Source organism: Colletotrichum lupini, chromosome 5 (assembly GCF_023278565.1).
Source record: "Colletotrichum lupini chromosome 5, complete sequence".
Lineage (NCBI taxonomy): Eukaryota > Fungi > Ascomycota > Sordariomycetes > Glomerellales > Glomerellaceae > Colletotrichum > Colletotrichum lupini.
The window spans coordinates 2,746,145-2,765,139 of NC_064678.1; the positions used below are offsets into that span (position 1 = coordinate 2,746,145).

The 18,995-nt window shown below is 53.6% G+C and overlaps 8 protein-coding genes and 2 non-coding genes across 10 annotated transcripts; 4 read left to right on the plus strand and 6 right to left on the minus strand.

The window, feature by feature from the left end:
- Positions 1 to 947: 947 nt before the first annotated feature.
- Positions 948 to 3,997, minus strand: CLUP02_10219 (formate-tetrahydrofolate ligase; the record flags this gene model as incomplete). The annotated part of the gene is made up of 5 exons (XM_049289195.1): positions 948 to 1,056; positions 1,109 to 3,636; positions 3,691 to 3,728; positions 3,791 to 3,811; positions 3,874 to 3,997. The coding sequence occupies 5 exons, from the start codon at positions 3,995 to 3,997 to the stop codon at positions 948 to 950; spliced, it is 2,820 nt and encodes a 939-aa protein (XP_049146340.1).
- A 1,620-nt stretch (positions 3,998 to 5,617) lies between these two features.
- CLUP02_10220 (eukaryotic translation initiation factor 3 subunit I) lies at positions 5,618 to 7,309 on the plus strand (the record flags this gene model as incomplete). The annotated part of the gene is made up of 7 exons (XM_049289196.1): positions 5,618 to 5,624; positions 5,753 to 5,808; positions 5,889 to 6,031; positions 6,177 to 6,657; positions 6,713 to 6,829; positions 6,882 to 7,106; positions 7,166 to 7,309. The coding sequence occupies 7 exons, from the start codon at positions 5,618 to 5,620 to the stop codon at positions 7,307 to 7,309; spliced, it is 1,173 nt and encodes a 390-aa protein (XP_049146341.1).
- Positions 7,310 to 7,932: 623 nt separating this feature from the next.
- Positions 7,933 to 8,031, minus strand: CLUP02_tRNA190. Its single transcript has one exon. It is a non-coding gene; the product is annotated as a tRNA-Leu (tRNA).
- A 1,307-nt stretch (positions 8,032 to 9,338) lies between these two features.
- Positions 9,339 to 10,151, minus strand: CLUP02_10221 (uncharacterized protein; the record flags this gene model as incomplete). The annotated part of the gene is made up of 1 exon (XM_049289197.1): positions 9,339 to 10,151. The coding sequence occupies one exon, from the start codon at positions 10,149 to 10,151 to the stop codon at positions 9,339 to 9,341; it is 813 nt and encodes a 270-aa protein (XP_049146342.1).
- Positions 10,152 to 10,199: 48 nt separating this feature from the next.
- On the minus strand, positions 10,200 to 11,046 carry CLUP02_10222 (uncharacterized protein; the record flags this gene model as incomplete). The annotated part of the gene is made up of 4 exons (XM_049289198.1): positions 10,200 to 10,384; positions 10,447 to 10,571; positions 10,650 to 10,925; positions 10,982 to 11,046. 4 exons carry the CDS (start codon positions 11,044 to 11,046, stop codon positions 10,200 to 10,202), a joined length of 651 nt encoding a protein of 216 aa, XP_049146343.1.
- Positions 11,047 to 11,152: 106 nt separating this feature from the next.
- On the plus strand, positions 11,153 to 14,734 carry CLUP02_10223 (SNF2 family domain-containing protein; the record flags this gene model as incomplete). The annotated part of the gene is made up of 4 exons (XM_049289199.1): positions 11,153 to 11,236; positions 11,334 to 11,501; positions 11,577 to 14,549; positions 14,600 to 14,734. 4 exons carry the CDS (start codon positions 11,153 to 11,155, stop codon positions 14,732 to 14,734), a joined length of 3,360 nt encoding a protein of 1,119 aa, XP_049146344.1.
- A 58-nt stretch (positions 14,735 to 14,792) lies between these two features.
- CLUP02_10224 (uncharacterized protein) lies at positions 14,793 to 15,241 on the plus strand (the record flags this gene model as incomplete). The annotated part of the gene is made up of 2 exons (XM_049289200.1): positions 14,793 to 14,863; positions 15,076 to 15,241. 2 exons carry the CDS (start codon positions 14,793 to 14,795, stop codon positions 15,239 to 15,241), a joined length of 237 nt encoding a protein of 78 aa, XP_049146345.1.
- Positions 15,242 to 15,287: 46 nt separating this feature from the next.
- On the minus strand, positions 15,288 to 16,843 carry CLUP02_10225 (uncharacterized protein; the record flags this gene model as incomplete). Its single annotated transcript, XM_049289201.1, has 11 exons — positions 15,288 to 15,426; positions 15,589 to 15,682; positions 15,737 to 15,764; positions 15,844 to 15,861; positions 15,923 to 15,965; positions 16,015 to 16,045; positions 16,246 to 16,394; positions 16,472 to 16,506; positions 16,574 to 16,585; positions 16,659 to 16,698; positions 16,761 to 16,843. 11 exons carry the CDS (start codon positions 16,841 to 16,843, stop codon positions 15,288 to 15,290), a joined length of 672 nt encoding a protein of 223 aa, XP_049146346.1.
- CLUP02_tRNA189 lies at positions 16,190 to 16,264 on the minus strand. The gene has a single exon. It is a non-coding gene; the product is annotated as a tRNA-Lys (tRNA).
- CLUP02_10226 (WD domain-containing protein) lies at positions 16,488 to 18,923 on the plus strand (the record flags this gene model as incomplete). The annotated part of the gene is made up of 4 exons (XM_049289202.1): positions 16,488 to 16,519; positions 16,895 to 17,084; positions 17,144 to 17,321; positions 17,386 to 18,923. Coding segments are annotated over 4 exons (1,938 nt in total), but the record flags the coding sequence as incomplete, so codon positions are not given.
- Between the last annotated feature and the right edge of the window lie 72 nt (positions 18,924 to 18,995).

Sequence of the window (18,995 nt, forward strand, 5' to 3'; positions counted from 1 at the left end):
CGGGGACCAGACAACTCGAGCCGGCCCGAGACGAGAATCGCTTCCAAGCTTGCCACGACAGCTTCCACCAGAAACCGGGACCACGCCGGCCAAAGGCCTCACGCACAAAGGTAACCAACTCACCGTGCCGCTGGATCAAAGAATACTAATGTCGCAATGACACTGCCGACGCAGCCGCCGCCTTACATGGTACCTCCAATCGCGGAATCCCATACATCTCATCTCCAGGCCCGGCCGGAATTGAGCATGACCACAAAAAAACGGAGCATCGCTTCCCGTAACTCTATTCTGGCTCCCCGATGAAACGACTAAATCACGGTCCCCCCATCATACACACCGACTCCCGCTGACTACTTCGAGAAAGCGGGCAATGAGCCTCCGCGATGGAAATGCTAGAGGGAGAAGAAAGTCACGATGATCTAGTTTGGGCGATTTATGTGGTAGGTACACCCGTTTTGGGAAGCCTCGTCGGGGAGGTTGGCAATTTGATTTGAGATGGCATCGGGAGTCGTTGCCGGGGCTTCTTGATGTCGGCCGATTATGTTGAAGTCTTCGGCTCCGAGTTGTTGGGTACGCCTACTGCTGAGCACGCCTCTTTGGCGATACCTAGGGCGCAAACATTGTACACCGCTTCAAGCGGTCAAGTCATAGGAAGAAGGATAGGAGGGGAGAAGGGGCATCAACGAGCAGAATCAGGCCTTTACTCTCTTTGAACGTGAATAGTCTTGTATTCTTGTATTCGGTCTATCTAAGAGTCCGAGAGGAGGTATCATTGTTGAACAGATGCATGTTTCTTTAGTCTTTCTTTCCGTATTCCCCAGCGCCATTTGTTGAATAAATGGAATGCCGCTTTCCTTTTTTCCCACGTCCCGCCATGAAAAATTAATTCTCTCTATAAGCGCCCCCAAAATTCACAATGTCGTACGTAAGATGGTCCCTCTACACATTTAGAACAAGCCGTCAATCTCACCGGTCTCGGTGTCGACGTCGACGTTCAAGTAGCCAGGGGCAGTGGGCAGACCCGGGATGGTCTGGATATCTGCGGCGAGCGCGTAGCTGTAACTTTTGTCAGAAATGTAATGATTCTCTCATGGGTAGCTCAACTTACACGTAGCCTGCACCAGCAGCCAGTCTGACGTCCCTGATGGGAACGGTGAAGCCAGTAGGAGCACCCTTCAGCTCAGGGTCGTGAGACAGGGAGTACTGCGTCTTGGCAACGCAGATGGGAAGGTTTCCGAAGCCTTGCCTGGTGTAGGTATCAACCTTCTTCTGAGCTAGCTCGCTGAACTCAACAGCAGCTGCGCCGTACATCTTCTGACCGATAGCCTCGATGCGCTGCTGAACGGTTCCCTCGAGGTCGTACAGAAGCTTGTAATCCTTGGGCTTCTCACTGGCGGCGATGACACCCTTGCCCAGCTCGATGGCGCCCTTTCCACCCTCGGCCCAGTGGTTGGACAGGATGGCATCCTCGGCACCGGCAGCGATGGACTCCTCACGGATGACAGCGATTTCAGCGTCAGTGTCCGTGACGAACTTGTTAATGGCAACAACAACGGGAATGCCGTACTGCTTGGCATTCTCAATGTGCTTCTTCAAGTTGACGCAACCAGCGCGAAGAATGTCGACATTCTCCTCCTTGTACACAGCATTGAGAGGCGCACCAGGGGAGATAGGGGGACCGCCGCCGTGAACCTTGAGAGCTCGGACGGTCGCAACGATAACAACAACGTCGGGAACAAGGCCGGAGGCACGGCACTTGAGGTTGAAGAAACGCTCACCACCCATGGTGAAGTCAAAGCCAGCCTCAGTGATGGCGAAACCAGCCTTCTCAGAGTGGTCCTCATCAGGCTCGGTACCGACAATCTTCAGGGCCATCTTGTCAGCCAGAATGGAGCTGTTGCCAACACTGATGTTGGCAAAAGGACCAGCGTGCACAAACACAGGAGTTCCCTCCAAGGTTTGCATCAGGTTGGGCTTCAGGGCGTCTCTCATCAGGGCAGTGAGAGCGCCGCCAGCGCCAATGTCGTCGCAGGTGACAGGGTCACCAGCTCTGGAGCTAGCAATAACCATGCTGCCCAGACGCTTACGCATATCAGCCAGGTCGGTGCTAAGAGCAAGAATGGCCATGCACTCGCTGGCAACAGAGATGTCGAAGCCAGTCTCACGGGTCTGGCCCTTCTCAGTCGGCGCAGTGCCAACGGTGATACCACGCAAGTGGCGATCGTTGACGTCCAGGACTCGTCTCCAGGTGATGGTCTCTGGGTCGATGTCGAGGCGAGCGAAACGGCGGATCTCATCAGCGGTAAGGTCGTCGGGGTTCGTCTTGTCGATGCCGAGCTTCTTAAGACGGGGCAAGAAGACCGGCGGGAATACTCTCTTACCGCCCTTGGCGGGCACAAGACGCTTGTAGAGAGGACCATCCTTCTGGGTGTTCTCGTGGAACATGCGAGTCTCAATCGCAGCGGCGAGCAGGTTGTTTGCCGCAGTGATGGCGTGGATGTCTCCAGTCAAGTGGAGGTTGAACTCGTCCATGGGGATAACCTGGGCATAACCACCACCAGCGGCACCACCCTTGATACCAAAGGTAGGCCCCTGACTAGGCTGGCGGACGTTGGCGAAGGTAACGCGGCCAAGGTGTGCGCCAAGGGCTTGAGCAATACCCATCGTGGTGGTCGACTTGCCCTCACCAAGAGGCGTGGGGGTGATACCCGTAACGACAACGTACTTGCCGTTGCGACGGTGCTCCAGGCGCTTCAAGATAGTCAAGTCGACCTTGGCCTTGTAGGCTCCGTACGGCTCGAGTTCATGAGATGCAATGCCGACCTCCTTGGCCAGGCGAGTGATTTGCTTGGGGTTCTGGGCTCTGGAGACCTCAATGTCGGAGGGGACAGGCTCCTTAAGGTGCAGCGGCAGAGGAGAGATCTTTCTCTGTTTTTGCTTCTCGAACGACTTTACCGTAGACTCGACGACGTTGGACAGAAGCATAGCAACGGTCATGGGACCAACACCACCCGGAACAGGGGTGATGTGGGAAGCAACCTCGGCAGCGGAGTCATAGTCGACGTCTCCGACGAGGCGCTGGCCAGACTTCTTGGAGGCATCGGGGACGTAGTTGGTACCGACATCAATCACAACAACACCAGGCTTGAGCCACTCGCCCTTGACGAATCCGGGCTGGCCAATGGCCGCAATGACAATGTCCGCCGCCTTGAGGTGTGCCTCCAAGTCTTGGCTCTTGGAGTGGCACACGGTAACAGTCGCGTCGGCGTTGCGAAGCAGGTAGCTGACAGGGCTGCCAACGATATCACTGCGTCCAAGGACAACAGCGTTCTTGCCCTTCACGTCGACTCCAGCCTCCTTCAACAAAACCATCACACCCTTAGGAGTGCAAGGGATGAAGAAAGGGCGGCCACCCTTCTTGGCAAGCTCGCCGATGTTCCTGGTGCCGAAGCCATCGACATCCTTCTCGTCTGCAACGGCAGATGTGATGACGTACTCATCGAGGTGCTTCGGGATGGGGAGCTGAACCAAGATACCGTGAACGGCAGGGTCGTCGTTGAGGCGGTAGATGCGATCCAGGAGCTCGGGCTCAGAGATGGACTCGGGGAAGTTGACCAATTCACAATCGACATTTGCCTGACCATGTTAATCATTGATCAGTGGACCTAGGGTGTCAGTGACATGTCTTACCTCCTTTGCGGCCTTCTGCTTCATGCGCACATAGGTGCCTGCGGGGTTGTGAGCATCGTGATAAATTTCATGGTGGGGTAAATGACGAAGTACGACATACTTGAGTCCGATCTGTCACCGACTGTGGAAGAGTATTGTCAGCACTGCGAAGGTATGACGAGTTCCGAAAGTGATGAGAAATACCTTGAATGATGGTCAGGCGAGGCTGGAACCTAGGGTTCGCCTTTTGCTTCTCGAGAATGTCGCTGGCAATGGACTCCCGAATCTTCTTGGCGACGGCAGTGCCATCGATCTTGTTGGCGACCATGGCTGAGGTTGCAAAGGACCTATTTTGGGAAATCGAATCGTAGGAACCCGGGGCCCTTGCAATGAATGGACGGGGGGATTGCCAAGAAACCAGAGATGCAACTTGTCCTCGCAGGTGTCCAAAGGCGAAGTTTTTGGGATGATGGAAAGAAGATGAAAATGTCGGGACGGGCACCGAAGTCAAGCGCGCAAGTTGGGTGTAAGCGGGAGCAGCGAGAATGAGGGGTGGTGGGCAGCGGTGCAAGTCGGGATTTAGCGCGCTGCAGGGCCGACGGCCAGATGGGGAACGACCCGTATCTACCCCAAGGTTCAGAAGTGACCGGCGGGAAGGGGAGGTTTGGTTCTTTCGGGACAGTGACGATGGGTTGTGAGTGGCCGATGGTGCTCTCGAGGGCAACCCGCGGGTTCTCAGCCGAAGCTGAGACTTGTTGGGCATGGCCATGCGGCGTGTTGTCCAAGACAGCCTCTGAGGGCCTTTCAACTGGCTGATAGACGACATGCCGAATACCGAGATGAGGGTGAAGCGTCTGTCTCCCTTGGGGCCTTGGTGGTGTGTCCCTTGCTGGCTTCGATCTTCCCTTGGGTGGAGCTAAACGATAGGGCCCTGTGACTCCCAGATCGCGTGCGTGTGAGTCGTACCTATGACTGTTGAGGTTCCCTGGTAGGCTGGTCCTGGCTATGCAGACTCTGTGCGAGTGAGTCCCAGTGAAAATGGAAGGATCAGCCGTTTGTGGCAGGTCGAAAATTTTCGGGCGAGTCTCCGAAGCCGGCGGCAAACCCGATCGATAAGAAGTCGAGTTGTGGGTATTATATAAAGTAAGCTAAGTACGGAGTTGCTTTGGAGGTTTGTTTATAGTTGAGGGAGGCTCCCGTAAATGATATGTTTTGGAAAAAAACACACACAATTGAGAAACCAATCAAGACTGAACGGGTAAGAAGATGGATCGAATGAATTGACGTGCCCAAGAAGGGAAAAGAGGCAACGGGGTGAGTGATACAAATATGGTACAGGAAACAAGACAAGACAAAGAAACAAACGACGGTGGTCCGGACGGTCTGATTTCTCTTTCGCAAAAAAGACTGTCTCGGTAAAGCGCATGTGAAACTACCATGAGCTTCACGTAGTTGAGCCAAAGGGTCCGAGGCTTGACTTGATAGTGTTTAATGCCAAGTTTCGAGGTCCGGAAACGCTGTTCATGGAACACGTATGAGTCAAGGATGAGTCGAGTTGCCATAAAAGGACGTTGTTATTATACCGAGTACTCGACTCGAGGGAAGGATGGACAGGTATTGAAAATGCAACGGCGTCGGAATTGGACGATGATGACCGCACTATTCTGACGGGCACGGAGCTTCAACGGCTGGGCTGCCACGAATGCCACGCTGTCTGGCTTGGACAGTTTGGAGGGCTGGTGGTTGGAGGTCTTGGAGCTGCCATAACTCCCGTCCCGCCGCCAACCTCTCCAGGGGCAGCTCCTTCCGTGACGTGCGCCTGCCTGGACCGGCACGCTAAAGTTCTAGAAGGCTGGGTTTGCCTGCACCGGTGGAAGTTTCCTCGAACACCTCCCTTAGGCTTGACAGGCAAGACAGGTACCTACCTATCTCACCTAAGGCCTAGGAGATGAGCTGTAAGCGCTGGCGGCGTCACACACCTGGGACGATTGACTCACCTTGCTGTAAGACTGTGCCACACCTAGGTAGCCCACGCCCGTGCCAAAGTAAGCTGCCACTTGCGGCTTGCCTGAGGCGGCCAAAGACGGTAAGGCGGTGAAGGGCCTTCACCTCAACCGGCAGAATGGTCGCGGGGAAAAAGTGCGCCCCACACACCAGAGCACCGAAACCCACAATGTCGAGGTGAAGGCAAAAATTCACGATTGACCCGACGACATCAGCCTTTTAAAGACCGACGTCCCCTGCCGCAACAACGTGCCCGTATACCAAGCCCCCGATATCGAGAACCGCATCACCTCCCGACATCAGACAATATGAGGCCCATTCTTTTGGCAGGCCACGAGCGTGCGCTCACCCAGATCAAGTACGTTTCTGCACCCCCCCAAGCGCGAAATGTCCAATTCGAGGAGGGGGAAGCGAAGCACCCAGGGCTATCTTCTCCCTCATCCCCCAACTCCCATACCACAGGAGGGGCCATGCATGCTAACCTGATGCGCCACCTCGAATAGGTACAACTCGGACGGTGACCTGATCTTCTCGACCGCCAAGGATCAACAGATTTGCGCCTGGTACGCACACAATGGCGAGCGTCTGGGAACCTACCACGGCCACGTCGGTGCCATCTGGACTGTCGACGTCGACCCCACCAGCACCCTGATCGCTTCCGGTTCCGCCGACAACACGATGAGACTTTGGGATGTCAAGTCTGGCAAGAACCTCAAGACCTGGGAGTTCCCTACCGCTGTCAAGCGCGTCGAGTTCAACGAGGACGGCACTAAGCTGCTCGGTGTCACGGAGAAGCGCATGGGTTACCTTTCCAACATCATCGTCGTCGACATCAACCCCGACCCCGAGGCCGAGCAGAGCGATGAGCGCGTCCTGACCATCGTTTGCGACGAAAGCAAGGCCACCGTTGCTGGCTTCAGCTACCTCACCAAGTACATTATCGCCGGTCACGAGGACGGTTCCGTGTCGCAGTACGATGCTAAGGTGGGTCTGGTCAGAGGGATATCATATGGGGATTGTGAAGCTGACCATCGGCCAGAACGGTGACCTGATCTACAACGAGCCCGTTCACGAGCTTAACACGCCCATTACGGATCTCCAGTGGTCCCAGGACAGAACCTACTTCATCACCGCCTGCAAGGACAAGACGTCCAAGGTACATCCGACATGCCTGGCGATTCGCAAGACCAAATGCTGACATGATATAGCTCGTCACCGCCAAGGACCTCGAGGTTCTCAAGACCTACACCGCTGATACCCCTCTTAACAGTGCCACCATTACACCCAAGAAGGACTTTGTCATCCTTGGAGGTGGTCAGGCCGCCATGGATGTCACCCGTACCTCGGCGAGACAAGGAAAGTTCGAAGCGAGATTCTACCACAAGGTCTTTGAAGACGAGGTTGGCAGAGTCCGTGGTCACTTCGGTCCTCTGGTAAGTCTCCCCTCTGAGCCCATGATATCGTGTTATGCCGGCGACTGATTTTCTTGAAGAACACCGTCGCCGCAGACCCTACCGGAAAGGGCTACGCAAGTGGTGGTGAGGACGGTTACGTCCGTGTCCACCAGTTCGACAAGGGCTACTTCGATTTCATGTACGAGGTCGAGCGGGAACGGAAGAACAGACAGGAGAACTAAGAAAGATTTGGGGAATTTCTGGTTTGGAAAAGAAAAAATTCAAGAGCAAGGCCCCCCTTACTTTTTTCTTCGTTCGTCTTTCTTTTCGCGGCTTGCATTAGTACGGCGTTCTGGGAAATCTCTGGGGGGATGGTTAGATTTGGTTTTGTAAAAACCTAGGGCAGTCCGCGAAAACCAAAAACGAAAAGTCAAAAAAGAAGCCTGGTAAGAAACGGATGATATCAAACTTTCGTCCTCTCCGCGCTTTTGGGGCGGTGGGGAGAAGCCTCGAGGATGAGATGAACCAAAACGTAATGATGAGATTTCTGACAAGTTAGTACCATCAAATGAGAGGCATGATGATGTTCAAATGTTGCTCACTTGGATGGGGTTTGTTTTCCTCTATGAATGTCATGTGTCTCTGTACTTTGTGGCAGGAGACTGACTCCAAGGTAATGGTCGATGAGGGGAGTACATGGGCACACACATTCGCACGTTGTGACTGAAGATTACATAGCTCTCTACAACTCTCCCAGCTCTCGGCAACGTCCGAGATGTTCAAGAAGCTAAAAAGAACAAACGAACATCACCATTGTGCTTTCTGGACCACTTTCCGTCGGATACAGGCTCGAAAAAGGCAAAAATGAAAGGGACGAGACTCGAACTCGCGCGGGTTGCCCCACCAGGAAACAGATGTTAAGCTAACCTTAACCTGGCGCCATAACCAACTCGGCCACCCTTCCGTTGCAGGTTTCCCGCCCGTTCTGGATTTAGGTAGCGCCGACTCCGCGCGTCTCCCAAGTTTGGTGGGGTTTGAGTGGTGGGTTTTCTCTTGCGTTCCCCTGTCGAACCCATCACCCTGTTGACGGGCTCGGCCAGGGGGCCTGTCTTCACGTGGCTTCCCTCTGACTGAGACAGGCTGATGAAGCTTGGAGGAGAATGGAAGAGAGAGACACTGCGAGTGAGTTACAACGGTTTGCGTATTTCCTTTGACTTTTTTAGGTATTCGTACCTCCTTGGGTATGCAATGTGCGGAAACTAAGGTAGGCACCGAACAAACGAGTCTAGAAATCACCGAAGCTCCAATGTGTAGCTGGCCTGGAGCCTCTGGCACGTTCTAAAGAATGTGGGGGGTCTTTGAGCGATGACTCTTTCCGCAAATTGGGCATGCTAGCGCCTTTGCAGTTGAGGGACTTTTTCTTTTTTTGGGGCCCATGCTGGGCAGGCAGGCAGGCACCCCGCCGGTCCGCGCGGGTGTTTGGACGACACGGGCACCACCTCATTGCTACTCGGAAGGTTGGGACGAAGCCCGAAGGGCATATTCCTGCGACCGACGGGATGTAATCCCTACTGTGGTATGTGTGTTGTGTGTTGAAACATGTTTGAATGTACGACGATATGCACATCGGAAGAACAGCCCGAACTGAGAGGGTACGCTGAAACCCTGAAACCTGAAACTTTATTCGGGGATATGTACACACAATGCGAGCAGAGCAAACGTCATTCCGAAGGAGACAGAATGGACAGAGTAAGCAAAGTGAGAGAAAATGTAAGCGACAATGAAAAATGTTCATGTCTTTATGATTACCCCCGTGTTGATGGCAGCCGACCCTTTATCTTCCAAAAGGTCGTCGACATGAAACCGCCAACAAGTGACGGGGGAACAGATAGTATAATGAATATGTGTAGCTATGGGGTTCGTGAGACTAGCTAGCCGTCCCTTTCATTTGGCATCATCGCGAAAACAGTCCCCTAAAAACCATAACACCGCCCCATGCACCTTGGTTTAGTTAAAAACAAGAAACAAAACGGAAAACCAACGCCTCTCGTGAGCACGCAACTCTCTAAATGCTTTGCGTGCGAGTTTCTTCCCTCCCATGTGCCTGGCCCCCCCTTCGATGCTCGCTCAATCCCGTCGTCAAGACAATGATGTCCGTATAACCGTTAAACAGACAACTTCGGGAGGTAAGAGGAGCGTGTCCCCCGCCCCCCAAAGTTGAACCGCTGTCGAAAGTGAAGAAAGTCGTGGAATGCTAGTCGGGCAAATGCACTATGTGTGCCTGCTACGCTTTGGTCCGCCGCCAAACATGTTCTTGTCTAGACTGCTGAGGTCGAATATCTCTGCAAAGTTGATCTTGCGCTTCGAACCCGCGCCACGGCCGAGGTTGCTCCCTTGTCTTGATGCTGAGCGGGGCATGTTGGCGGGATGTCGTGGTCTTGCTGTGCGCGTTGCGGGGTTTGTGGTTGTTGATGATGCGTCGTGTGTCCGAGAGTCTGAGAGGTCCAGGTTTGCGAGGTTCAGGTAGGCATCTTGTTGCTGCGGTTGAGGCGGCCAGGGGTGAGATGATTGAAAGGTGAAGGAGTCTGCCGTCGGTACCGTGACTGATATCGGTTCGCGTCCTTCTTGCTCCTCTTCCTCGATGGGCTGCGGGATGCTAGGGGGCGCCGAGTCCGTTCTCAGCTGGGACGAGAGTTGTGTGCTGCTGCTCGTCCTGTTCAGTTCCGGAGAGGATGCAGTTTCCGCCTTATCCGCCTCGTCGTCGCTTTCGGCGTTCTGTGAGCCCGCATCTCTGGCGCCGTCCAGCCTCTCGGTCGCCCAGCTTCGGATCCTCCAGCCGTCGCCGTCGCCCAGCCCGATTCTCTCATTGTCGAGGAACGATAGCAGGTCGTCGAGGCAGTCTTGGTAGCCATCCATGCGGGCCTTGGATTGGGCGGCCGCAGAGGTCTTGTAGAGTTTCGTCACAGAAAGCGCGGCGGCCTTGAAGGCATCGATGAGTTGCTCGGGGGAGTCATTTTGCGTCGGCTGCTTGGCGGCCGCGGAGGCGCCCGGGAGGGAAGTGTTCAAACTTCGCATAGAGTCCATGATGTTGTATCGTCAACGACCGAATCGCTGAAGACAATCAGTATCGAGTCAAAGGGTGGGAAAGATGAGTCCCGCACCTCTAGCGGTGAAATGTAGGTAAGTTGAGGTTGTCGGGTAAACAAATCTTGCAGTTGATGCCGGAGTGGGGTCCAAACGGGGTCCCCCAGCGAAGTCAACTGTGTGGCGATAAGGTGCGAGATGGTGGTGGTAGTGCTTGAGCGCACCTTGCTGCACTACCTGTCGAGGTTGTTCGGACGGGCTCCCTTGGGCCGCAAAGAGTAAAAGGAGGAGATACCGAAGACTTGGTGATGGAGATAGTCAAACAGGCTGTGATGAGAAGATGCAGTTGATTGACGGCGGAAGTGAAGCACTGAGGTCAGCTCGCCTTTGCCGCAGAGCACATGACACTGGACGGCGGTACTAACCGACAGCCAACAACAGCTTAACAGGGCCCAATTTACCTTGGATCTTAGGTGGCTTTGACGTTATCCCCTCCACCTATGGCCAGTGCGCTGGGTAGTCTTGGCCGGCTGACCCAATTGTGCCAGTCTTGGAGCGGGCGGTGGATCCTCCGACGCTTTCCCAAATTCCCATCTCCCGTCAGTACCGTGCCCCTGGCTGGCGAGCGCCCGAGACGACACGGGATGGGGGAAAGGGTCGGAGGCTGCCTTCTTCCGGACCCGAGCCGCGGGAGGAGCCAAACGTACCGGTACTCCTGCACTGATCGGGAATTGACACGGCGGAAACGCGCTAGTCCTATTTGGAAATTGTCTTCTACAGCAGAGGAATCCCACCTTTCCTCCCATCGTCTCTAAAAAACATCTACGGACCGTTCACCCTCACGCAGCAACAAAGCATTCGGCCATTTTCCTGAATGCTCCGCGACCGTTTGCATTGCGATATCACTTCGAGCATTTGAACTATACACACCCATCTGGAGCGCGCTGTCAAATCCGTAAGAAACGCGTGTAAGTCGCGTAAAGTGATTTACAGTCGTCAAGATGGCTCCTCGATCTCGAGCTGCCGCGGTCGATACCGACGCGTCAATGTCCGACGCTGCGGATTCTCACCCCGTGGAAGAGATGGTACGTTTTTCCTGCCATGAATTTTCGCGTTGACGTGCCCCCAGTGGAGCTCATGGAGCGATTCAATCTTTGGGCCCTTATGCTGACAAGCAGACAGGAGGTCGATGAGACGCCCGACTACACTGACTCAGACACCAATGCGAACACCACTGCTAGTAGTGTTGTCGGAGAGCCTCTTGGAGATGGTCGCAGGAAGCGATCCGAGGCCAACCAGCTTCGTCGCAGCATCTTTGGCAGGAAACATGACAGACTAGGTGAATCAAAGGTATGCAAGGCGCAAACTACTCACCATTCCGAATTTGGGATCATTCTTTGTATGCTGATCAATGTTCGAAAATAGGAAGAAGACAGTATTCGCCGATTCCGATACTTGTTGGGTCTTACGGACCTCTTCCGCCACTTCATCGAGACGAACCCCAATCCCAAGATTCGCGAAATCATGACCGAGATCGATCGACAAAACGCCGAAGCATCAAAAAGCAAGAAGAAAGGCGCTCGCCAAGGTGGCGCCAGCAATGAACGAGTACGCCGGACCGAAGCTGAGGAGGATGCAGAGCTGCTTCGTGACGAGAAGCACGGAGGGTCTGCCGAGACGGTCTTCCGCGACTCGCCCGCTTTTGTCCAGGGTCAAATGAGAGACTACCAGGTTGCCGGTCTCAACTGGCTTATTTCTCTCCACGAGAATGGTATCTCTGGTATTCTTGCCGACGAGATGGGTCTCGGGAAGACCCTGCAGACGATTTCCTTTTTGGGCTATCTCAGACACATCATGGACATCACCGGACCGCATATCGTCATAGTACCCAAGTCGACCCTGGATAACTGGAAGCGAGAATTCGAGAGGTGGACTCCTGGGGTTAACGTCTTGGTGCTTCAGGGTGCCAAGGACGAGCGCCAGGCTCTCATCAATGATCGCCTTGTCAACGAGGACTTTGACGTCTGCATTACTAGTTACGAAATGGTCCTTCGCGAGAAGAGTCACCTGAAGAAGTTCGCGTGGGAGTATATTATCATCGACGAGGCACATCGTATCAAGAACGAAGAATCATCCTTGGCGCAGGTCATCCGTCTTTTCAACTCCCGGAACCGACTCCTCATTACCGGTACACCCCTCCAGAACAACCTACACGAGCTGTGGGCTCTGCTCAACTTCTTGTTGCCTGACGTCTTTGGCGACTCCGAGGCCTTTGACCAGTGGTTCTCTGGCAGAGAGCAAGACCAGGACACCGTCGTTCAGCAGCTTCACCGCGTTCTCAGACCATTCTTGCTCAGACGTGTCAAGGCAGACGTGGAGAAGAGCTTGCTGCCAAAGAAGGAGGTCAACGTCTACCTCGGCATGTCGGAAATGCAGATCAAGTGGTATCAGAAGATTCTTGAGAAGGACATTGACGCTGTCAACGGCGCCAACGGCAAGCGGGAGTCGAAGACCAGACTGCTCAACATTGTGATGCAGCTGCGCAAGTGCTGCAACCACCCCTACCTTTTCGAGGGTGCTGAGCCTGGACCGCCCTACACCACCGACGAGCATCTCGTTTACAACGCTGGAAAGATGGCTGTTCTCGACAAGCTATTGGCCAGAATGCAGAAGCAGGGAAGCAGAGTTCTCATCTTCTCACAGATGAGTCGTCTCTTAGATATCCTTGAGGACTACTGTGTGTTCAGAGAGTATAAGTACTGCCGTATCGATGGTGGAACAGCCCACGAGGACCGTATCGCTGCCATTGACGAGTACAACAAGCCCGGTTCTGAAAAGTTCATCTTCCTCCTTACGACCAGAGCTGGTGGTCTAGGTATCAACCTCACCACCGCCGACATTGTTGTTCTCTACGATAGTGATTGGAACCCTCAAGCCGACTTACAGGCTATGGATCGAGCTCACCGTATCGGTCAAACCAAGCAAGTTGTGGTGTACCGTTTCGTAACGGACAATGCCATCGAAGAGAAGGTTCTGGAAAGAGCAGCGCAGAAGCTGCGTCTAGACCAGCTGGTCATTCAGCAAGGCCGGGCTCAAGTCGCAGCAAAGGCTGCAAACAACAAGGATGAGCTTCTCTCCATGATTCAGCATGGCGCTGAGAAGGTGTTCCAGAGCAAGGGCGCGACCGGCACACTTGCTTCCAAGGGCACCGAGTTGGACGACGATGACATCGACAAGATTCTTTCTTCGGGTGAAACAAGAACGAAGGAGTTGAATGCCAAGTACGAGAAGCTTGGAATCGACGACTTGCAGAACTTCACATCCGAGTCAGCCTACACCTGGAACGGTGAAGATTTCAAGACGAACAAGAAGGAAATCGGCATGAACTGGATCAACCCCGCCAAGCGTGAGCGAAAGGAACAGTCCTATTCCATGGACAAGTATTTCCGACAGGCCATGTACCCTCCCAAGGAGAAGGACACGAAGCCCAAGGCACCCAGAGCTCCGAAGCAAGTACCAGTCCACGACTATCAATTCTACCCTCCCAGATTGCGCGACCTTCAGGACCGAGAGACTGCTTTCTACCGCAAGGAGATTGGTTACAAGGTGCCGCTGTCTGACGGCGACGACGAGAACCTTGATGAGCGCGAGGCAGAGCGAGCCTTGGATCAACAGGAGATCGACGAGGCCACCGCACTCAACGAAGAGGAGCTGGAAGAGAAGCAGCGCCTGTCGCAGCAAGGCTTTGGAGAATGGAACAGACGTGACTTCCAACAGTTCATCAACGCGTCAGGCCGCTACGGCCGCAACGATTACGCAAACATTGCCGAAGATATTGACAATAAGACTGCATCCGAGGTCAAGCAGTATGCCAAGGTCTTCTGGCAGCGATACACGGAAATTGCCGACTACAACAAGTACATCAGGGTGATTGAAGACGGCGAGGAGCGTATGCGCAAGATTGAGCACCAGAGAAAGCTGCTCCGCAAGAAGATGTCGCAATACCGCGTTCCTCTGCAGCAGCTTAAGATCAACTACTCGGTGTCTACCACCAACAAGAAGGTGTACACGGAGGAGGAAGATCGGTTTTTGCTAGTCCTGCTCGATAAGTACGGCATTGACTCTGCTGGACTGTACGAGAAGATGCGCGACGACATTGCGGAGAGCCCTCTGTTCCGGTTTGACTGGTTCTTCCTTAGCAGGACGCCCGTTGAGTTGAGCCGTCGCTGCACCACTCTCCTCACCACCATTGTCAAGGAGTTTGAGGATGTTCACCCAACCAAGGGTGCCAACGGCGTCAACGGCAAGCTCAAGAGAGAGGCCGAGGACGAGGAGAACGACGAGGATAGCATCCTCGGTATGGCCCCTTCGAAGAAGAAGACCAAGAACGGCGTCAAGGTGAGTGCTAGAGTGGTTGGATGAATGAACTTTGCTAACCAAACATATAGAACAAGGCTCTGGACAACGTCAAATCGGAGGTCGCAAGCAAGAACACATCCGCCGCGCCATCGAGGGCATCGAGTGTCGCCTCGAACAAGTCTGCCACCAATGCCAAGGGCAAAACCAAGGGCAAGAAGAAATAGACGCGGGCGAGTGACGCTACATGAGCAAGATTAAAAATTGGTCTTAAGGTTGGGGATAATGGCTTTTCATGGCAGTGACTACGATAGATGGAGGCGTTTGGTCTGGCATAACCTGTGGTCGGTTATCTGGTAAGGAACCTCTTTGTATGACTTTCGCGATAGAGGGGACTATGCCGTCTAGTGTTAGGCATCATTAGTTCGGACAATACGAGAATAAAATGCATTCAAAAGATGGCCTCTTTTGATGATGCGGTGTATGAAGGAAACATAGGATAATACCGTACCATGTCAGCTGACTTAGCCCGGTGCTACTTTCCACCGCTACATACTCGTCCCTTCAGGTCCATGACCTTTGGTTCTAGGACACAATTGAGCCTTGTTCAAATGGAAAGCTACTCGGTCGATGTTACTCGCTTCCCTATGGCCGAGTTATTCGCGTTGAGTTCCCCGATAATCCTGAAGATCACAAGGGCCATGGAATCGCCAGTCTCAGTGTATCACAAATAGATAGTTCTGTAGCACAATACCATATTCCAGTCCTCCGTGGCAATATTTATATCTCCATGGCGCCCATGTCGGCATTGAAGAGAACGACTACCACCCATCGCCGCCGGACATCAACAGGAGCTGGAAGCTCTTTGAATGCTAGGTAGGAAAATTGTATTGAGTGACCTCGCCGGCGGGGAGAGCTCCTCGTACGGCGGTTAGCAGGCGCATCTAGTTTACTACAGCTTCTCCGATAGGGTGAAGATAGGGTATAGTGAGCCCTAATAGAGGTTGTCGCAATCCAAGGTCTATTGCTGTGACGGCGAGACTGGTGACCGTGGAAGAAGCGGCAGGCAAGTTTCGATTACAGTAGGTGCTCTCTGTCTTGGGTTCCAAACATTTTGGTGCGGGTGTCGATTAGGGCGTAGTAGTCAAGGCACTTCCTTAGAATAGGCGTCTTCTCTAATGGGGTCGAGATGCGGTCTATTTAGACGGCACCGATAGCTAAATGAGCACCATAGTTGGCTGAGTGACTGATGGATTCCTTACGGGTTATCATCAGCAGTCTATTATTATTATACGTGTGAATGTTTCGTAGCTGATGAGGATTTAAGACCTGCGACAAATACTACATCGACCTGCTATCACGGGTTGTATGAGATTGAGGAATCATTTCTATAGTGGCAACATTATTTTGCGAACAAAGTGAATGTATGGAACGTTGTTGCAAGCATTGTTAGTCGGGCTGGTATGATAGTCTTGTCAAGAGTTCATCATTTTGTAGTTGCTTTTACTTGAGACCACTCAGCATTATTGGGATGTAGTCTTTGATGTGCGATGCAACGTATTAATAGAATACAGAAATACAAACCAGTCTTTCATGTAATCAGAATGCAATAGCAAAAAGACTCATACCGTTTAATGTAAGCAACTGGCAACAGAAGGTAAAAAAATCGCAAAAAGATGAGGCGCGATCCGTGGGACTCGAACCCACAGCCTTCCGATTAAAAGTCGGACGCTCTGACCAAATTGAGCTAGGAAAGCGACAACTTTTGTTGAGTTTGCGAGGTGATTTGGCTCAGTATGTACCCTTTGTCGAAGGTGGGGTTGCTGAACGGACCACATCGGTTTACGATCCACGCTAAGTGAGCCCCCGCCCATTTCAGCCTGGACTCTTTTCTCACCGTTCAGTAAATATTTGAGTTATGAAGCGACTTAATGTGTATGGAGCAAGCTGTGCAGATGACCTACTGCTTTTTGATACAGATGCCTAGATGACAAACGTACTGCGCACGACGTGTATGTATCATGTAAGATACATTCAGGTGAACAATTATGCACATCAGCTCACACCCAAGTTGATGCCTGTTGATTCACTCTCACAATATCTCTTAAATAATCATAGTTTTAGGCAGGCAATCGCAATAATTGTAGATACCAGAATATCAACAACATCGCCAGACAATAGCCGCGTCAGACTGTCAGTGGTTGGCTGGCGTAAGATGAACCTGGAACGTCATTCCTGCCCCGCAGTAGCAACAATAGCACTAGCACTGCCCCTCCATCCCGGATCGACATCCCAGCTCCAGGTCCAGGTTCCCACTCGACACTGTCGACCGCCATTGTGGTGCCTGGCTAGAAAGCTGAACCCCGATGCAACTCACGCTCCCCAAGACTCTTGATCGTTTCATCACCTTTGCTCGGAGCTTTAGGGAATTCTATTCGCATTGCATACCAGCGTATTTGGAGTTCACACATCATGTCTGTCACCATCGAAAAGATCTTGGCTGCTTCGCCCGCTACTCAGCGTGGCCAGCCGACACAGCTCTCCACAGACAACAAAGGAGAGCGCATTGCTTACGCTGTTAGTCCCAACTGCACCTCTCGACGAACAATGCCTTAGCTAACAATGCATTCTCGCAGGCCGGCAAATCCATCTTCCTCCGATCCATCGATCACCCTTCCGTCTGCAAGCAGTACACCGGCCACACAGCGGCAACGAGCGTCGCCCGGTTCTCTCCCAGCGGCTTCTACGTCGCCAGTGGAGATGTGTCTGGATCCGTGAGAGTCTGGGACGCCGTCGAGGCCGAGAACACAAAGGGTACGGCATGATACCTGCACAACACAGTCAGCTGTCTTTCGGTCGGTACTGACTACATTACCAGGCGAATACCACATCATCTCGGGGCGCATTAACGATATTGGCTGGGACGGCGACTCCCAGCGCATCATCGCCGTGGGTGACGGCAAAGAGCGCTTCGGTCACTGCATCACGGCCGACAGCGGCAACTCTGTCGGAGAGATTAGCGGCCACTCCAAGGTCGTCAACTCAGTCGCGGTGCGGCAACAGCGCCCACTGCGGGCAGCAACCGTCTCTGATGACAGCTCCCTGTGCTTCCTGCACGGTGCGCCTTTCAAGTTCAACTCGAAGAACGCCAACGCCCACAAGGGCTTCGTCTTTGGAACTGCCTTCTCGCCCGATGGCAGCCAGCTCGTAACGGTCGGTGCCGACAGGCGCATTCAGCTCTACGACGGAAAGACGGGCGAGCCTACAAAGTCGATCGGCGAGGGAGAACACACTGGTAGCATCTTTGCCGTTTCATGGTCTCAGGATGGCACCAAGTTTGTCACAGCAAGCGCCGACCAGTCTGTCAAGCTCTGGGATGTGGAGTCAGGCAAGGCTACGCAGACGTGGAAGTTTGGAGACGGCGTCAGCATCGGCGACCAGCAAGTCGGCGTAGTCTTCCCCCATGGCAGAACCGACGGCCTGATTATAAGCTTGAACTTGAACGGCGACTTAATCTACCTCAACGAGGGCAGCGATAAGCCTAGCAAGATTGTTCAGGGCCACAACAAGAGCATCACGGCATTGGGCGCGTCGTCTGATGGCAAGGGGCAGACGCTCTGGAGCGGCAGCTTCGACGGGCGAGTTTGCCAGTGGGATGTTGCGACTGGTACTGGCTCAGTGGTTGACGGACAAGCGCACACAAATCAAGTCACTCAGTTCAGCGCCGAGGCGGGACAGACGTACAGTGTTGGATGGGACGACCACCTGAGGATAGTAGACGAGTCAGCCAACACGTTCGCGGGCGAGGCCCTCAAGCTTGCTGCGCAGCCCAAGGGTGTGGCGGCCACGGATGGAAAGCTGTACGTGGCCACCATTGAGGGTGTCGATGTCTACCAAAAGGGTCAGCTTCTCTCCGAGAACCGCCTTGGATTCACTCCTGGCGCTGTGGCTGCCTTCGGTTCGACGGTGGCTGTGGGATCGGGCAACTCTGTCAAGATCTACACTGCGGACGGGTCAGGCAAGCTCTCCGAGATAAAGTCGGTTGACAAGTCGACGGCTCTTATTTCTTGCCTGTCATTCTCCAAGGATGGCCAGTACCTCGCCGCAGGTAACCAGATCGGCAAGATCGTCGCCTACAAGACTGCCGACTGGGAAGTTGCGACGGACCGTTGGTCTGCGCACACGGCAAGGGTTACGTGCATCAGCTGGAACGATGCGGCAACGCACGCCGTCTCTGGAGCTCTTGATACCAATGTTTGCGTGTGGAGTCTGGCCAAGCCTGGTAGCCGAGTCAAGGCTCTCAACGCTCACAAGGATGGTGTCAACGGTGTTGCGTGGGTTGAGGGTGGCAGCAAGATTGCGAGTGCCGGAGGCGATGCCGCGATCAAGGTTTGGACCGTGGCTGGGCTGCAATAGCTGGTCTTGGCCGACATTTTTGTAGATGTTCTCAATAGGTGATGGATGAGCAAATGAAAAGCGACATGATGT